This window comes from Bombina bombina, chromosome 4 (assembly GCF_027579735.1).
Source record: "Bombina bombina isolate aBomBom1 chromosome 4, aBomBom1.pri, whole genome shotgun sequence".
Classification (NCBI taxonomy): domain Eukaryota; kingdom Metazoa; phylum Chordata; class Amphibia; order Anura; family Bombinatoridae; genus Bombina; species Bombina bombina.
The window spans coordinates 201199522-201216944 of NC_069502.1; the positions used below are offsets into that span (position 1 = coordinate 201199522).

The window sequence follows — 17423 nt, forward strand, 5'->3', positions numbered from 1 at the left end:
AGGTTTTATAGGCGCCGGCAGATTCTAACGTGGCGCAAGTCACTGGCGACGCCAGAAATTTGTACTTACGCAGATTTCTGGACATCGCTGGTTTGTGAGACTTACGGCACGTTAGCATCTGACGGCGACCTATATGGGATGGCTCGAGTTGCGAGCTGAAACTGCGGGCGACGCCGGTTCCCTCGCTTGCGCCGCAAACTGCGATCGATATCGGATCGCGCCCTGTGTGTTTTTGCCTGGTTCCTGCACTCGCAAACGGGTTTTCAGATCCTTGATAAAAGCTCAATTTCTCCTATGGGACAGAAGGTTCTCAGAGAGGACAATCAGTTTTCAAGTCGCTTTGCAAAACATTTTCGAAGCCACTTTTGCCAAATTCAACACCTCTAGTCACTTGTTAAATCCTCAAAAGGGCATTTTGGGAATCTTTAACATTATTCTATGGCTATTTGCAAACAATCTATTATTTTTCTCACATTCAAAACATTCTAAAATGGCCACGTGAGTCATTCTAGAAGCCTATTAACATGCATGGTATTGATTTATTAAACCTCCATTCATTACTATTGGAGAGGCTGTATAGAGAGAACAGAGCACACATTTATGTATAGGTTCATAAACATATGTGATATCCTGTACAGGTGATCTGTAGCAAAAGTCACTTTAGGAATGGTGTGTTTTTATTTTTATTTTTAATATTTAGTTAAATGTCGCAATTGTCCCTGACAGTACTGGCGTTATTAAAACAATGTTTTTAAAGTTGTGTCTATATGGTTACTTTTCAACTTTCACAAGTATTTTATACCCCAATGTTTAAATCTATTGTTTGTTAAAGCACAATTTCCGTTTTTATCGAAAAGCAGATTGAATACTATGAGTTTCTATGCAGAGGACTAAATTTCTAACTCTAATTCATTAAAACGTAACTTTTTATTGGTTATCTGAATCATGTCTCTTTAAAGGTGCACTGAACCCAAATTTTTTCTTTTGTAATTCAGAAAGAGCATGTAATTTTAAGCAACTTTCTTATTTACTCCTATTATCAATTTTTCTTTGTTCTCTTTATTTGAAAAAGAAGGCATCTAATCTTTTTTTGGGTTCAGTACTCTGGACAGCACTTTTTTTTATTGGTGGATGAATTTATCTACCAATCAGCAAGGACAACCTAGGTTGTTCACCAAAAATGGGCCGGCATCTAAACTTACATTCTTGCATTTCAAATAAAGATACCAAGAGAATGAAGTAAATATGATAATAGGAGTAAATTAGAAAGTTGCTTAAAATGTCATGCTCAATCTGAATCATGAAAGAAAAAAATTGGGTACAGTGTCCCTTTAAGATCAGGGCTGCACAGGTGATATAATCCAATTGAAGATGATCTTGCATTAGCACATGGATTCCCTAACCTTATATGTCATCTGCATGGCTGAGCTGAACCAGGCAATACATAGGTGGTTCTGCTTATTAGCTCAACAGCCACTCCTTATACAGACTTTACAAATCATGAATCCTGAGCTTTCCCCATTGACTTGCTTATATTAAAGTACAGCTGAAATGTTTTACTGTCAATACAACTGTTGTCCCTGGGCAGGGGAATCTAACGCTGGCACTGAACAGGTTACTTGTTTCCACTTTATGCACAAGGCAGTCCCAGCCTGTCCCTACTTGATTGTTATTCTCATCTGACTGGAAGTCCCATGTCCCAGGACATGTTTCCATCCCACGTCATCAAGCTTAGCTGTTTATATTAATGTGACATAAACTTAACTCTTTCTCTGCTATGATGTTTTTTATCATTAGTGCAAAGTATGCTTATTTGAATAGTTTCAAAGCATCCTATGATGTATAATATGTGAGACATGCTGTGTATAGTGTAATTTATTGGCATTTTCCAGTGGTGTACAGTGTTTTGTATAGGGATCCTATTGTAACAAGTAGTGTTTTATAAGAGCCAAATTCCGATAACAGCTGTATATAAAACTGAGGAACCGTGATGTGAAACGTGATCACGTCAGGGCCCATTCTCTATTTTAACTAGCATTCTGCTTTTTACTTAAACAAATAATATAGATAATGAATTAATCGTCAACTACTTGGGTAAAGGTGTAAAGGATAGTGAAGAGGAAAACAGTGGAAGGGAAATTTTTCTAGACTCTCATACCAAGAGAATGGCTAATATATTTTAAAAGCTATTTTTAGCACTTCTACACAGCACTTACTCATCCCGAGGCTTAGCTCCCAGGTTCTTTTCCCTAACCGCCATGTCCCTACATAGACTCCCCTTGAACTCTTAACATATATTTTTCACAAAAAGTCTCAGGCAGAGATGTGTTTTTAAATTTATTTGAGGCCGGCAGATCACCAATTTTTCTGTTGTCTTCTTTTTATTCAAATATTAATAAATGTTAAGATTCAATTAACACTATTATTGTGCTTATTCTATTACCTATTTTATATAGGTTTCTATGTATTTATATATAAAATTGGTTACTGAAAGGTTAAATAAACAGCACAGTGGTAGAACAATACTGAGATCACAACTGGGTCTGGAACACTCAGACTGCAATCACTATGCTTTTTATAATCGCTTTACAGATCCCAGGAGGATCTAGGTCCCTGCAATTAAAGGCTGCAAGTGGATACTAATTTGTCTCAGCAGCTCATAGTAGGGTGAGGTTGCCATAGACTCTACATGTAATGGAAACACATATTATTGTACCTGTTCCATAGCAAGTACTTGCATCAAGAGACTGATACACACAAGAAATGTTTCTGCATAGTTTAGTCTCTATAAATAGTATTAAAATGTTTCAGATGCTAAAGGTTTTCAGTGTTTAATAAGCTTCTGGGCACCTCAAATAAAGGAATTATTTATTTAAAGTATAGCAGAACTGAATCTTGAGATAAATATGTTCAAAACACAATGCCAAGATATTAGGGTAATGCAATCCAAGCATAAACTCTATGACCTTATGGGCAAAGTAATTTGGTATGCCACGTACAGTATGGTGCTAGAGGGGAAAGAAGCCACATTTAAGTGTGTTCATTATTAATACAAACAATTCTTGGTAATTGTGTAATATCGTAGATAATGGCTTGAGTGATAATTGGTTGAGTGAGTAAGTGGCAGATATAGACCACAAACCCACAAACTCACCTATGAAAATCAATGGCGCTAATCCAATCAGAAGCTCAGTTTTTAATAATTTTCTTAGAATCATTATATCAACCAAAAGCAGAGACAAAAAGCATACAAACCTTTCTTTTAGCCCATTGTGTTAACAGATTTAAACTTAAAGGGACCGTGAAGTCAAAATGAATCTTTCATAATACAAGTAGAACTTTTAATTTTAAACAAAGTTCCAATTTACTCCTATTCTTAAAAGTGCTTTGTACTCCTGGTATCCTTTGCTGAAGAGTAAATATAGGTAGGCTTATAGGAGCTCAGGAGTGTGCATGTGGCAGTGTATGTCAGCAGTGTTTGGAACTATATATAACATTGCTATAAACAATGCTGCAAACACTGCTGCCAGATGGCTAAGAACACATGCATGCTCCTAAGCTCACCCTATGATTACTCTTTAAGAAAGGATACCAAGCGATCTAAGAAAAAATGACAATAGGAATAAATTGGAAAGTTTTTTAAAACGTCATGATCTATCCAATTCACTGATGATTCATTTTTACTTTAGGGACCCCTATGGTCTGCTCATTATTATTCCAAAAATGGTTTTAGATTACCTAAATCCTCATAATTATTATATGAATATTTAAAAGATTCTTTAAATCACTTACTTTATACCAGTCACCTCTGCTACAATCTACGCAGATACTAACAAATAATATTTTTGTAAAATTAAAAATGCATTGTTTTATTGACTAGCCTATATAATTTGTATGCATAAATAGGGACATTAGTGTCTCACTGACAACTTTATAGAGTGTTACATATTTTATGAATATGGTACCATTGCTAATAGAGATGAAAATGTGATTGTCTCTTATGAATATAAATATTGCAGAGTTATGCAGGAAAAACATAAATTAAAGAAGGTTTAGTAGGACACTTTTTATTAAAGGTTTAAGGATATAATATGAAAAATATGCATTTATAATTTATTGTAAGGATGTGTCCTATTTGGCAGGGACAGGGAATGAAAACTTTTGGACTCATTGAGCAGTAATACAGAATCCAATCATCCAGACACCATATATGAATTTCATTAATTACTGTAAGTCCTCTGATCTTTCAAAGTTCTAGAGTTTTAATGCAAACCGCCTCCTCCCCCACCAGAAGAGTCTTTAGCCTATTTCACAGCAATTGATCAATACAGTAAAACTATATAGTGCTTGAAACTGCATTACTGATTCCAGCCATGCGAATGAGAGATACTTCAACGGGAAATCAGCAATTAACAGAATTGCAGAGAAATGTAAAAAATGTGATAGTAAGTGAGAACTGCCTACTAGTCTGCTGTGTCAAATCTGCTGTAAAAAACTTACATTTGGCCTCTATTCAAAGTCTTTTGGCTTTCTTTGGTTTATTTTAATATGATCAAAGTGTCAATGTATATTACAGGTTGAAATGAAATATCAAAATATAAAAAAAGCTAAACAAATTGCAGAGGTAAAAGTTTGATAAAGCCAAACTTCAAAGATAGTCTGTAATCTTTGATGTCTATCATGACTCTGCTCAAAGAAAGGTATTGGCAATAATTATGGGCACTTATCCCTTACATATCAATCTTCAAACAGTAAAGATCTTTCACATCTCTCTAATCTCCCATATCTACAGAAATTCATTTTTACCTTTTACATTCATCTCTCCCAGTTGGCGATCAACATAAAACAATATTTTATTTATCAAACCTTACAGAAATCAAATGTTCTACCTGACTGTCCATATTCAACAAGGACTCTTGTTTTTTTTAACTCTGCATACAGAACCCTTTCTATTGTCACACATTTAGCTGATCCTGCCTTTTATTACCTACAAAATGTCATAAATTGAGTCCATGATCGTCCAAATAATAAAACGCATCAAAAATATACTACATGTGATTCTTTACTTTCTCCCTGTAGATCTCTAAATGATCTCTTTATCTCAGTCCTGTTAAGAATGAACCATAATCCACCCAACTAGGTCTTTTTTGTATTAGTCTCAAGTAACAAATCCTTTTGTTAAATAGATCCTGCATACTCTTCCACACATTAAGAACTTTTCATTCAATAACCACCATCTACATATGAGCTAGATTCATAATGATACTCTTCACAAACCATGTGAATTATTCACCCTTGTATATTTCTTTAACCCCGTATATGAATATTTTTATATCAAGGAGATTTTTCACTCAACAATCTCAACAGATCCTCAACCACTATCCAGATTTTAAAATATTGCTAACATTCCACTTTAGTTTATGCTCTACACAATATCTTTGCATGGATACTGATGTACAATTAATAGATATTAACTCCACAGTAGATTTTATCATGGGACCATCATTTCCCCATAACAGTTAATTACATATTTGAATAATTTACACATTCATGATCTAATCACAGTAACTTTAATGTAACATAAAAGGCATGATCATGATTCAACCACCAGCTTTACAATGTGTTCAAATCATTCATAAGTGTTCATCAGATAGGTCATCAAAATAAAACATGCATTACATTGCTGTGTAAGGGTAGGATCTACGAGCTTGGGTTTGCGAAAGAGTAAGGTTTTTCCACTTTTTTCTCCATTGACTACTATGGGGGAAGACGTGAATATGCACGCAATATTCTACGTTTGGCTTTTTGCACTTGTCGGGTTAGCGCAAGAGGGAAAACAGTTTACTTTAAACTTATAATACGAGCATAACCCAAGCGCAAAAAGCTTACTTCTAGCTCAGTTAATGCTCGAGCCGAAGCGTTAATTTGCACTTCAATCATAATCTGGCCCATGGTAAGAGGCAAAAATGACTTCCCTTCATTTTGTCAAACACTATTTCTGATTTGTCTATATATAAGGTGTTTATGCATTGCCCTTTTTAACTGAAAGTGTTATCTTTGTACATTTACAGAAGTGGCACAGTAAGATTTGCAACAAGAGTATATAGTTCCATATTTACACATTATTTACACTTTTAAAGGGACATGAAACCCATTTTTTTTCTTTTGTGAGTAAGAAAGAGCATACAATTTTAAACATTTTTCCAATGTACTTATTTTATCAACATGGATTTGTTCTATTGGTATCCTTTGTTAAAAAAATATAGCTAGGTAACTCAGGAGCATGCAAGCTAGCTACTGATTGGTAGTTGCACATATATGTCTCAAATGATTGGTTTACTGAAGAGTTCAGCTAGTTCCAAGTAGTGAAATGCTACTCTATTAAGTAAGGATAACAAGAGAATGAAGCAAAATTGATAATATAAGTAAATTTGGAAGTTGTTTACAAATGTATGCTCTATCTGAATAATGAAAGAAAAATGTTTGGTTTCATGTCACTTTAAGTTGCAAAAATAACATAATGTAAATATACTATGCATCCTTCTTTATATGCATAAACTTGCATAATAAAGGACAAGTCTTTAAAGGGACATAGATGTGTAAAATAAAAAGCATTAAATGAAAGTGGTACTCTGGAATTGCAACAGAATTGCCAACTTTAATTTTGCAATTGTTAAACACAATCTGAAAACATGATTTAACTTAGAAATATAATGCTCTAAATAAAACAGAACTTTTTTATTATTCTTTGTCTTCTTCAGAAAATTGGATTTTAATAAATCTCAGTTTATTGAGAAACATGACTAGTACATTATATATTTATAAAATAAGGAATCTGTGTTTGAATATATAAAATAAGTGAGTGCATTATTGCATCAGTATATTATTGAAGTGTGGATGCATTAAAGCCACTGTATATTTTGGTGAGCTATGTATTAGTGTTTGTGTATGTATGAATGCACTGTGCATACATTAGTATATGTATTTATATGTTAGCGCACTGAGCATGCATTAAATTAGTGTGTGCATTTCAATTACTTGTACAAGCATTAGCATCTCGGTGCATAAAAGGAACTTATTAGTGCATAAGTATCTTAATAGTCTGCGTAGACTTTAGTATCTGAGTGTATATCAGTAATTTGTCCATACATTAGTGTCTGTGTGTATTAGTTAGTTGTGCATATATTAGTCACTGTACAGGTGAAACTCCAAAAATTAGAATATTGTGCAAAAGTTAATTTATTTCACTAATGCAACTTAAAAGGTGAAACTAATATATGAGATGGACTCATTACATGCAAAGCAAGATACTTCAAGCTATGAGTTGTCATAATTGTGATGATTATGGCTTACAGCTCATGAAAAACCCAAATCCACAATATCAGAAAATTTGAATATTGTGAAAAGGTGCAATATTCTAGGCTCAAAGTGTCCCACTCTAATCAGCTAATTAAGCCATAACACCTGCAAAGGGTTCCTGAGCCTTTAAATAGTCTCTCAGTCTGGTTCAGTAGGAATCACAATCATGGAAAAGACTGCTGACCTGACAGTTGTGCAGAAAACCATCATTGACACCCTCCATAAGGAGGGAAAGCCTCAAAAGGTAATTGCAAAAGAAGTTGGATGTTCCCAAAGTACTGCATCAAAGCACATTAATAGAAAGTTATGTGGAAGGGAAAAGTGTGGAAGAAAAAGGTGCACAAGCAGCAGGGATGAAGGCAGCCTGGAGAGGATTGTCAGGAAAAGGCCATTCAAAAGTGTTGGGGACTTTCACAAGGAGTGGACTGAGGCTTGAGTCAAGAGCCACCACACACAGACGGATCCTGGACATGGGCTTCAAATGTCGTATTCCTCTTGTCAAGCCACTCCTGAACAACAAACAACGTCAGAAGCGTCTTACCTGGGCTAAAGAAAAACAGACCTGGTCTGTTGCTCAGTGGTCCAAAGTCCTCTTTTCTGATGAAGGCAAATTTTGCATCTCATTTGGAAACCAAAGAACCCAGAGTATGGAGGAAGAATGGAGAGGCACACATTGCAAGATGCTTGAAGTCCAGTGTGAAGTTTCCACAGTCTGTGTTGATTTGGGGAGCCATGTTATCTGCTGGTGTTGGTCTACTGTGCTTCATTAAGTCCAGGGTCAACGCAGTTGTCTACCAGAAGATTTTGGAGCACTTCATGCTTCCTTCCGCAGACAAGCTCTATGGGGATGCTGACTTCATTTTCCAGCAGGACTTGGCACCTGCCCAGACTGCCAAAAGAACCAAAATTTGTTCAATGATTGTGGGATTACTGTGCTTGATTGGTCAGCAAACTCACCTGACCTGAACCCCATAAAGAATCTATGGGGCATTGCCAAGAGAAAGATAAGAGACATGAGACCGAACAATGCAGAAGAGCTGAAGGCCGCTATTGAAGCATCCTGGTCTTTCATTACACCTCAGCAGTGCCACAGGCAGATAGCTTCCATGCCATGCCGCATTGAGGCAGTAATTGCTGCAAAAGGGGCCCAAACCAAGTACTGAGTACATACAGTGTGCATGCTTATACTTTTCAGAGGTCCGATATTGTTCTATATACAATCCTTGTTTTATTGATTGCATGTAATATTTTAATTGTCTGAGATTGTGGATTTGGGGTTTTCATGAGCTGTAAGCCATAATCATCACAATTATGACAAATCACGGCTTGAACTATCTTGCTTTGTATGTAATGAGTCTATCTCATATATTAGTTTCACCTTTTAAGTTGCATTAGTGAAATAAATTAACTTTTGCACGATATTCTAATTTTTCTAGTTTCACCTGTATATATTAGTCACTGTGCGTGCATTAGTGTATCTGTGTGTGTCAGTAAGTTACTGGTACATTCGTGTCTGCACATATATTAGTAAATTGTGCATGCATTGGTGCATCTGTGTGTATCAGTAAGTTTCTTGTGCGTTATATGTATTAGTGAGTTGTACATGTATTAGTGAGTTGTGTATATATTAGTCACTGCATATGTATTATTAAACTGTACATGCATTAGTCTTTGTGTATATATTAGTGAGTTGTACATGCATTAGTGTACGTGTATTGGTGAGTTATTTATATATATCACTTACTGTATATATGTACTATTAAGCTGTACATGCATTAGTGTCTGCATGTATTTATCAGTGAGCTCAGCTGTACATGCATTAGTGTATATATATCATTATGAATATATGTATTAGAGGGTTGTACATGCATTAGTGCCTATATATAATGCATGCATAATATTATTGTATATAATGTATGCATTATATTACGGTATATTAGTGAACTACACATTCATTAGTGTCTGTATCTATAATATTGAGCTGTGCAGGCAATTAGTGTATCTCATTGCATGAATAATTTGCTGATGTAATAATGTCTATGCATATATTGGGGGGTTAGTTGTGCATGTATATGTGTGTGTGTGTGTGTGTTAGTGAGCTGTGCATTAATCTGTGTATGTTAGTAAGCATTGCATGCATTAGTGTTCCCATGCATCGGTAAGTAACTGGTACATTTGTGTCTGCACTTATATTAGTGAGCTGTGCATGGATTGGTGTCTGTGTGTGTGCCAGTTTCTGGTGCATTAGTGGCTGTGCATATATTACTGAGCTATGCATGCATTAGTGTATCTGTGTGTATCAGTAAGTTACTGGTACATTAGTGTCTGCACATATATTAGTAAAATACGCATGCATTGGTGCCTATGTGTGTATCAGTAAGTTTCTTGTGCATTAGTAGCTGTACATATATTAGTTAGCTATGCATGCATTAGTGTCTCTGTGTGCATGCATTGGTGTATGTTTCTTTTGCATTAGTGGCTGTGCATATAATAGTGAGCTGTGCATGCATTAGTGTCTCTGTGTATATTTATGTTTTTGTGCATTAGTGGTTTTGCATATATTAGTGAGCTGTGCATGCATTAGTGTATCTGTGTGTATCAGTAAGTTCTTGTACATCAGTGGCTGTGCATATATTAGTTAGCTGTGCATGCATTAATGTCTCTGTGTGTATCAGTAAGGTTCTTGTGCATTAGTGGCTGTAAATATATTACTGAGCTGTTCATGCATTAATATCTCTGTGTGTATCAGTTTCTTGTGCATTTGTGTCTGTACATATATTAGCTATGCATGCATTAGTGTCTTTGTGTCTATGTTCTTCTGCATTAGTAGCTGTGCATATATTACTGCGCTGTGCATACATTAGTATCCATGTGTGTCAGTTGCTGGTGCATTAGTGGCTGTGAATATATTAGTGAGCTGTGCATGCATTAATGTCTCTGTGTGTATCAGTAAGTTTATTGTGCATTAGTGGCTGTGAATATATTAGTTAGCTGTGCATGCATTAATGTCTCTGTGTGTATCAGTAAGTTTATTGTGCATTAGTGGCTGTGAATATATTAGTGAGCTGTGCATGCATTAATGTCTCTGTGTGTATCAGTAAGTTTATTGTGCATTAGTGGCTGTGAATATATTAGTGAGCTGTGCATGCATTAATGTCTCTGTGTGTATCAGTAAGTTTCTTTTGCATTAGGGGCTGTGCATATATTAGTGAGCTGTGCATGCATTAATGTCTCTGGGTGTATCTATGTTTTTGTACATTAGTGGCTGTGCATATATTAGCTATGCATGCATTAGTGTCTTTGTGTCTATGTTCTTCTGCATTAGTAGCTGTGCATATATTACTGCGCTGTGCATACATTAGTATCCATGTGTGTCAGTTGCTGGTGCATTAGTGGCTGTGAATATATTAGTGAGCTGTGCATGCATTAATGTCTCTGTGTGTAACAGTAAGTTTATTGTGCATTAGTGGCTGTGAATATATTAGTGAGCTGTGCATGCATTAATGTCTCTGTGTGTATCAGTAACTTTCTTGTGCATTAGTGGCTGTGAATATATTAGTGAGCTGTGCATGCATTAATGTCTCTGTGTGTATCAGTAACTTTCTTTTGCATTAGGGGCTGTGCATATATTAGTTAGCTGTGCATGCATTAATGTCTCTGTGTGTATCAGTAAGTTTCTTTTGCATTAGGGGCTGTGCATATATTAGTGAGCTGTGCATGCATTAATGTCTCTGTGTGTATCAGTAACTTTCTTGTGCATTAGTGGCTGTGAATATATTAGTGAGCTGTGCATGCATTAATGTCTCTGTGTGTATCAGTAACTTTCTTGTGCATTAGTGGCTGTGAATATATTAGTGAGCTGTGCATGCATTAATGTCTCTGTGTGTATCAGTAACTTTCTTGTGCATTAGGGGCTATGAATATATTAGTGAGCTGTGCATGCATTAATGTCTCTGTGTGTATCAGTAACTTTCTTGTGCATTAGGGGCTGTGCATATATTAGTGAGCTGTGCATGCATTAATGTCTCTGTGTGTATCAGTAACTTTCTTGTGCATTAGGGGCTGTGCATATATTAGTGAGCTGTGCATGCATTAGTGTCTCTGTGTGTATCAGTAACTTTCTTGTGCATTAGGGGCTATGAATATATTAGTGAGCTGTGCATGCATTAGTATCTCTGGGTGTATCTATGTTTTTGTGCATTAGTGGCTGTGCATATATTAGTGAGCTGTACATGCATTGGTGTCTCTGGGTGTATCTATGTTTTTGTGCATTAGGGGCTGTGCATATATTAGTGAGCTGTGCATGCATTAGTGTCTCTGGGTGTATCTATGTTTTTGTGCATTAGTGGCTGTGCATATATTAGTGAGCTGTGCATGCATTAGTGTCTCTGGGTGTATCTATGTTTTTGTGCATTAGGGGCTGTGCATATATTAGTGAGCTGTGCATGCATTAATGTCTCTGGGTGTATCTATGTTTTTGTACATTAGTGGCTGTGCATATATTAGTGAGCTGTACATGCATTGGTGTCTCTGTGTGTATCTATGTTTTTGTACATTAGGGGCTGTGCATATATTAGTGAGCTGTGCATGCATTAGTATCTCTGGGTGTATCTATGTTTTTGTGCATTAGTGGCTGTGCATATGTTAGCTATGCATGCATTAGTGTCTCTGTCTCTATATGTATTAGTAAGTCGATTGTGCATTATTGTGTGAATTGGTATATGTGTGCATGTGAGCTGTGTATGCATTAGTGGCTGTGTGTATATCAATAACTTTGCGTTTTCAATAGTGTCTGTATCTATATTTATGTGTGTGTATTATAACATGTGTTTATTGCTGTCTGTCTATATTTCAGGATCATCCTGATGTATTCTCAAAATGTGATGGAGATGAGGAATAATATGTATCCATCTATCTATCTATTTATCTATCTATCTACCTATAATCTAATCTATCTATCTATCTATCTATCTATCTATCTATCTATCTATCTATCTATCTATCTATCTATCATCTATTTATTTATCTACCTATCATCTATCTTTCTATCTAGCTATCTACCTATCATCTATCTATCTATCTATCTATCTATCTATCTATTTATCTACCTATCATCTATAATCTAATCTATCTATCTATCTATCTATCTATCATCTATTTATTTATCTACCTATCATCTATCAATCTATCTGTCTGTCTGTCTAACATCTATCTACCTAGTATCTATATATCTTGTCTGTCTATCATCTATCTATCTACCTACCTATTATCTATATATCTTGTTTGTCTATCTATCTATCTATCTATCTATCTATTATCTATCTCGTCTGACTGTCTATCTATCATCTATCCACCATCATCCAAGCTCACTTTACAGTTGGTACTTGTCTAGTTTATTCACTGCCTGTTTTACTCTGTGCCCAGTTAGACTGAACATCTGAGTTGGATTTGACATGAGTCCCACTGATATCTCTCTCCAAGTCTCCAGTAAGCCACAAATAGTACTTATCAATAATAAATTAAACAACTGGCTGCCGAGAGAGCCACCTCCCTCTCTACTGGGTACCAGAGAGTCAGAGCTACATCTACCAACGCAATTGACCATGAACATACAGCTAGAAATGAAGAACAGATAGCGAGAAGTAAGGAAAGATATAGAAAATAGAAACTGAATGGGAATAGAATAGAGAGACAAAGATAGAGGGGGCATTATCTGTAAATAATACACATATTTTAGCAAATTGCTTATTTAAATACAGTATCTATAAGTTGTAAAAGCCAAGTACATGCATAGGATATAGCCTTGTTTTTTGATTATCGATAATTTATCTTGATTGGCATTAGGACATAGATGTGTTCCTCTCAATACCCAGGGATGCTGTTTTATTTATGCTCCAGCTGTATCCTGAGCGTTCTGTTTGGTGCTTGAACACTAAACTCACAAACCTTATCCCCGTGTCATATGAGCAGAAATGCATTGGTCATTATATTAACAGCGAACACAGTAATGCTGTAAATTATTTATAACATGACAAGGATGTCCCTCTCACAGACTGATCTTATACAGAGTAGAGTTTTTATGCTCTGCTCATGTGTTTATTTGCTTTATAGGTGAGATACCCTGCGCTGCTTCCCCTATATGTGAAGCACTAAAGGGCAGTTTATAACTAAGAAATAGAAAACATGAATTAAAAGACATCTATCTCTGCGCTCTGCTCTATACACAGATAACCTACTTAGTACAAATTGCTCAGACACTTCCCACTGAGAACAAATCTTTAGAATCACAAATACACACACATCACATATAGGCACCCCACATACCCCCAAATGACACCCCCACACACACACCTTTACCCCTAAACATTCACACACTATACAGAAAAATACCTGCATCATACAAACTAGCAGACTTGTTACACGTTATCAATGCTTTTTAGTGATCTCTCCCACACATATCCCAGCATGATGTATAAAATACTATAAACTGATATATACAGAGCATTAAGCTCACACAGTTACAATTGCCACAAATCTAGAAATGCACAAATACACTCTTAGACCAGCTACAATAACTTGTACAGATGTCTTTATACACTAAGCTACTACTGACAGCTACCTGCCAGCAGTACACATGGTCTGCCTGTGCCACAGCAGCTCCTATACTGTACAACTGTATCCCTAACTGTAAATACCAAGATGAACATGCACATATATGTATTCATCACTATCACTATCATGTGCACCCAGGTGAACTCATTGCTTACCAAAGAGGACTGCAACGCGTTACAGCCATCTCTGGCAGCCAAAAGGTTAATGAAATGTGGTGGGATCCTTCCCGTCCCCCTGTAAAGCCACCTACCTTCATTGGATGGGTAAGTCCTCAGCGCTTGAGTATTAAATACAGAAGAAATTGTGAGTAGGACAGGATAAATCCAGCAGAAAGACATATCGAGGCTATGTGCAGGAACAGCAAACTTACAGAGCTATAGGGAGAACGGGAGGCAGAGGGAGGAGGGATGTGATACAGAGCAGTAAGGAGGGCAGGCAGCTTGGATAGGAATTGTGCTCCCATAATAACCCCTCCCTGTAGTGCTGCTAGCCTCCTATTGTACACACTGCATGTGCCAGGCAACCTAGAGATTCCCTCAATGGAGCTGTAACCACAGCATATTTACAACCTCACAACACAACACACACCCACTGATTTACACACATATTATTATTTACCTTGTAGTGATGAATATTTTGTGGTCATGTGAAGCATCCTTATGTAGACTTTGAGGTGAGCTTGATATGGAAACATTAAAGAAAAGAGACAGATAATTTTCTGCTGGAAAAACTCCAAAAAAGGAGAAAAAAACCTTAGTTGTATCTCTGTTGCTATGTATAAAACTGTTATATGCTCTATATAAAAAACTGTAATATAAACTATTATATAAACTGTATGTGTATATATATATATATATGTCTGTGTGTGTTTGTATGTATATATGTGTGTGTGTGTGTGTGTGTATATATATATATATGTCTGTGTGTGTGTTTGTATGTATATATGTGTGTGTGTGTGTGTATATATATATATATGTCTGTGTGTGTTTGTATGTATATATGTGTGTGTGTATATATATATATATATATATATATAGTAAGGCAAAGAAAAAGTCCGGACAGGGAGCTCAAAGCAAAATTGAAAATTTATTAGCACTATATAAAAGCTTCTAAGATATGTGTATCAGACAATGGCTATAATAAACAGCAAGAAAGGGGCTGGGGTGGGCGTCTGACGCGTTTCAGCTCCTTTAGAGCCTTAATCATAGACAGAATATATATATATATGTCTGTGTGTGTTTGTATGTATATATGTGTGTGTGTGTGTATATATATATATATATATATATATATATGTCTGTGTGTGTTTGTATGTATATATGTGTGTGTGTATATATATATATATATATATATATATATATATATATATATATATATATATATGTCTGTGTGTGTTTGTATGTATATATGTGTGTGTGTGTATATATATATATGTCTGTGTGTTTGTATGTATATATGTGTGTATATATATATATATATATATGTCTGTGTGTGTGTGTGTATATATATATATATATATATATATATATCCCTGTGTGTGTTTGTATGTATATATGTGTGTGTGTGTGTGTATATATATATGTCTGTGTGTATGTATATATGTGTGTGTGTGTGCGTGTGTATATATATATATGTCTGTGTGTGTTTGTATGTATATATGTGTGTATATATATGTCTGTGTGTGTTTGTATGTATATATGTGTGTGTATATATATATATATATATATATGTCTGTGTGTGTTTGTATGTATATATGTGTGTGTGTGTGTATATATATATATATATATATATATATATATGTATATGTCTGTGTGTGTTTGTATGTATATGTGTGTGTGTGTGTGTGTGTGTGTGTGTGTGTATATATATATATGTCTGTGTGTTTGTATGTATATATGTGTGTATATATATATATATATATATACACTGTGTGCAGAATTATTAGGCAAATGAGTATTTTGACCACATCATCCTCTTTATGCTTGTTGTCTTACTCCAAGCTGTATAGGCTCGAAAGCCTACTAGCAATTAAGCATATTAGGTGATGTGCATCTCTGTAATGAGAAGGGGTGTGGTCTAATGACATCAACACCCTATATCAGGTGTGCATAATTATTAGGCAACTTCCTTTCCTTTGGCAAAAAGGGTCAAAAGAAGGACTTGACAGGCTCAGAAAAGTCAACAATAGTGAGATATCTTGCAGAGGGATGCAGCACTCTTAAAATTGCAAAGCTTCTGAAGCGTGATCATCGAACAATCAAGCGTTTCATTCAAAATAGTCAACAGGGTCGCAAGAAGCGTGTGGAAAAACCAAGGCGCAAAATAACTGCCCATGAACTGAGAAAAGTCAAGCGTGCAGCTGCCAAGATGCCACTTGCCACCAGTTTGGCCATATTTCAGAGCTGCAACATCACTGGAGTGCCCAAAAGCACAAGGTGTGCAATACTCAGAGACATGGCCAAGGTAAGAAAGGCTGAAAGACGACCACCACTGAACAAGACACACAAGCTGAAATGTCAAGACTGGGCCAAGAAATATCTCAAGACTGATTTTTCTAAGGTTTTATGGACTGATGAAATGAGAGTGAGTCTTGATGGGCCAGATGGATGGGCCCGTGGCTGGATTGGTAAAGGGCAGAGAGCTCCAGTCCGACTCAGACGCCAGCAAGGTGGAGGTGGAGTACTGGTTTGGGCTGGTATCATCAAAGATGAGCTTGTGGGGCCTTTTCGGGTTGAGGATGGAGTCAAGCTCAACTCCCAGTCCTACTGCCAGTTTCTGGAAGACATCTTCTTCAAGCAGTGGTACAGGAAGAAGTCTGCATCCTTCAAGAAAAACATGATTTTCATGCAGGACAATGCTCCATCACACGCGTCCAAGTAATCCACAGCGTGGCTGGCAAGAAAGGGTATAAAAGAAGAAAATCTAATGACATGGCCTCCTTGTTCACCTGATCTGAACCCCATTGAGAACCTGTAGTCCATCATCAAATGTGAGATTTACAAGGAGGGAAAACAGTACACCTCTCTGAACAGTGTCTGGGAGGCTGTGGTTGCTGCTGCACGCAATGTTGATGGTGAACAGATCAAAACACTGACAGAATCCATGGATGGCAGGCTTTTGAGTGTCCTTGCAAAGAAAGGTGGCTATATTGGTCACTGATTTGTTTTTGTTTTGTTTTTGAATGTCAGAAATGTATATTTGTGAATGTTGAGATGTTATATTGATTTCACTGGTAAAAATAAATAATTGAAATGGGTATATATTTGTTTTTTGTTAAGTTGCCTAATAATTATGCACAGTAATAGTCACCTGCACACACAGTTATCCCCCTAAAATACCTATAACTAAAAACAAACTAAAAACTACTTCCAAAACTATTCAGCTTTGATATTAATGAGTTTTTTGGGTTCATTGAGAACATGGTTGTTGTTCAATAATAAAATTAATCCTCA

At 36.0% G+C, this 17423-nt stretch overlaps 1 protein-coding gene across 1 annotated transcript in view; it reads right to left on the reverse strand.

The window, feature by feature from the left end:
- Positions 1-14309, reverse strand: part of LOC128656073 (ephrin type-A receptor 3-like) — a 325679-nt gene extending 311370 nt beyond the window's left edge. Inside the window, 1 exon segment of the mRNA XM_053709749.1 lies at positions 14222-14309. Within this exon segment, the coding sequence (XP_053565724.1) occupies positions 14222-14309 (88 nt within the window).
- Positions 14310-17423: the final 3114 nt, after the last annotated feature.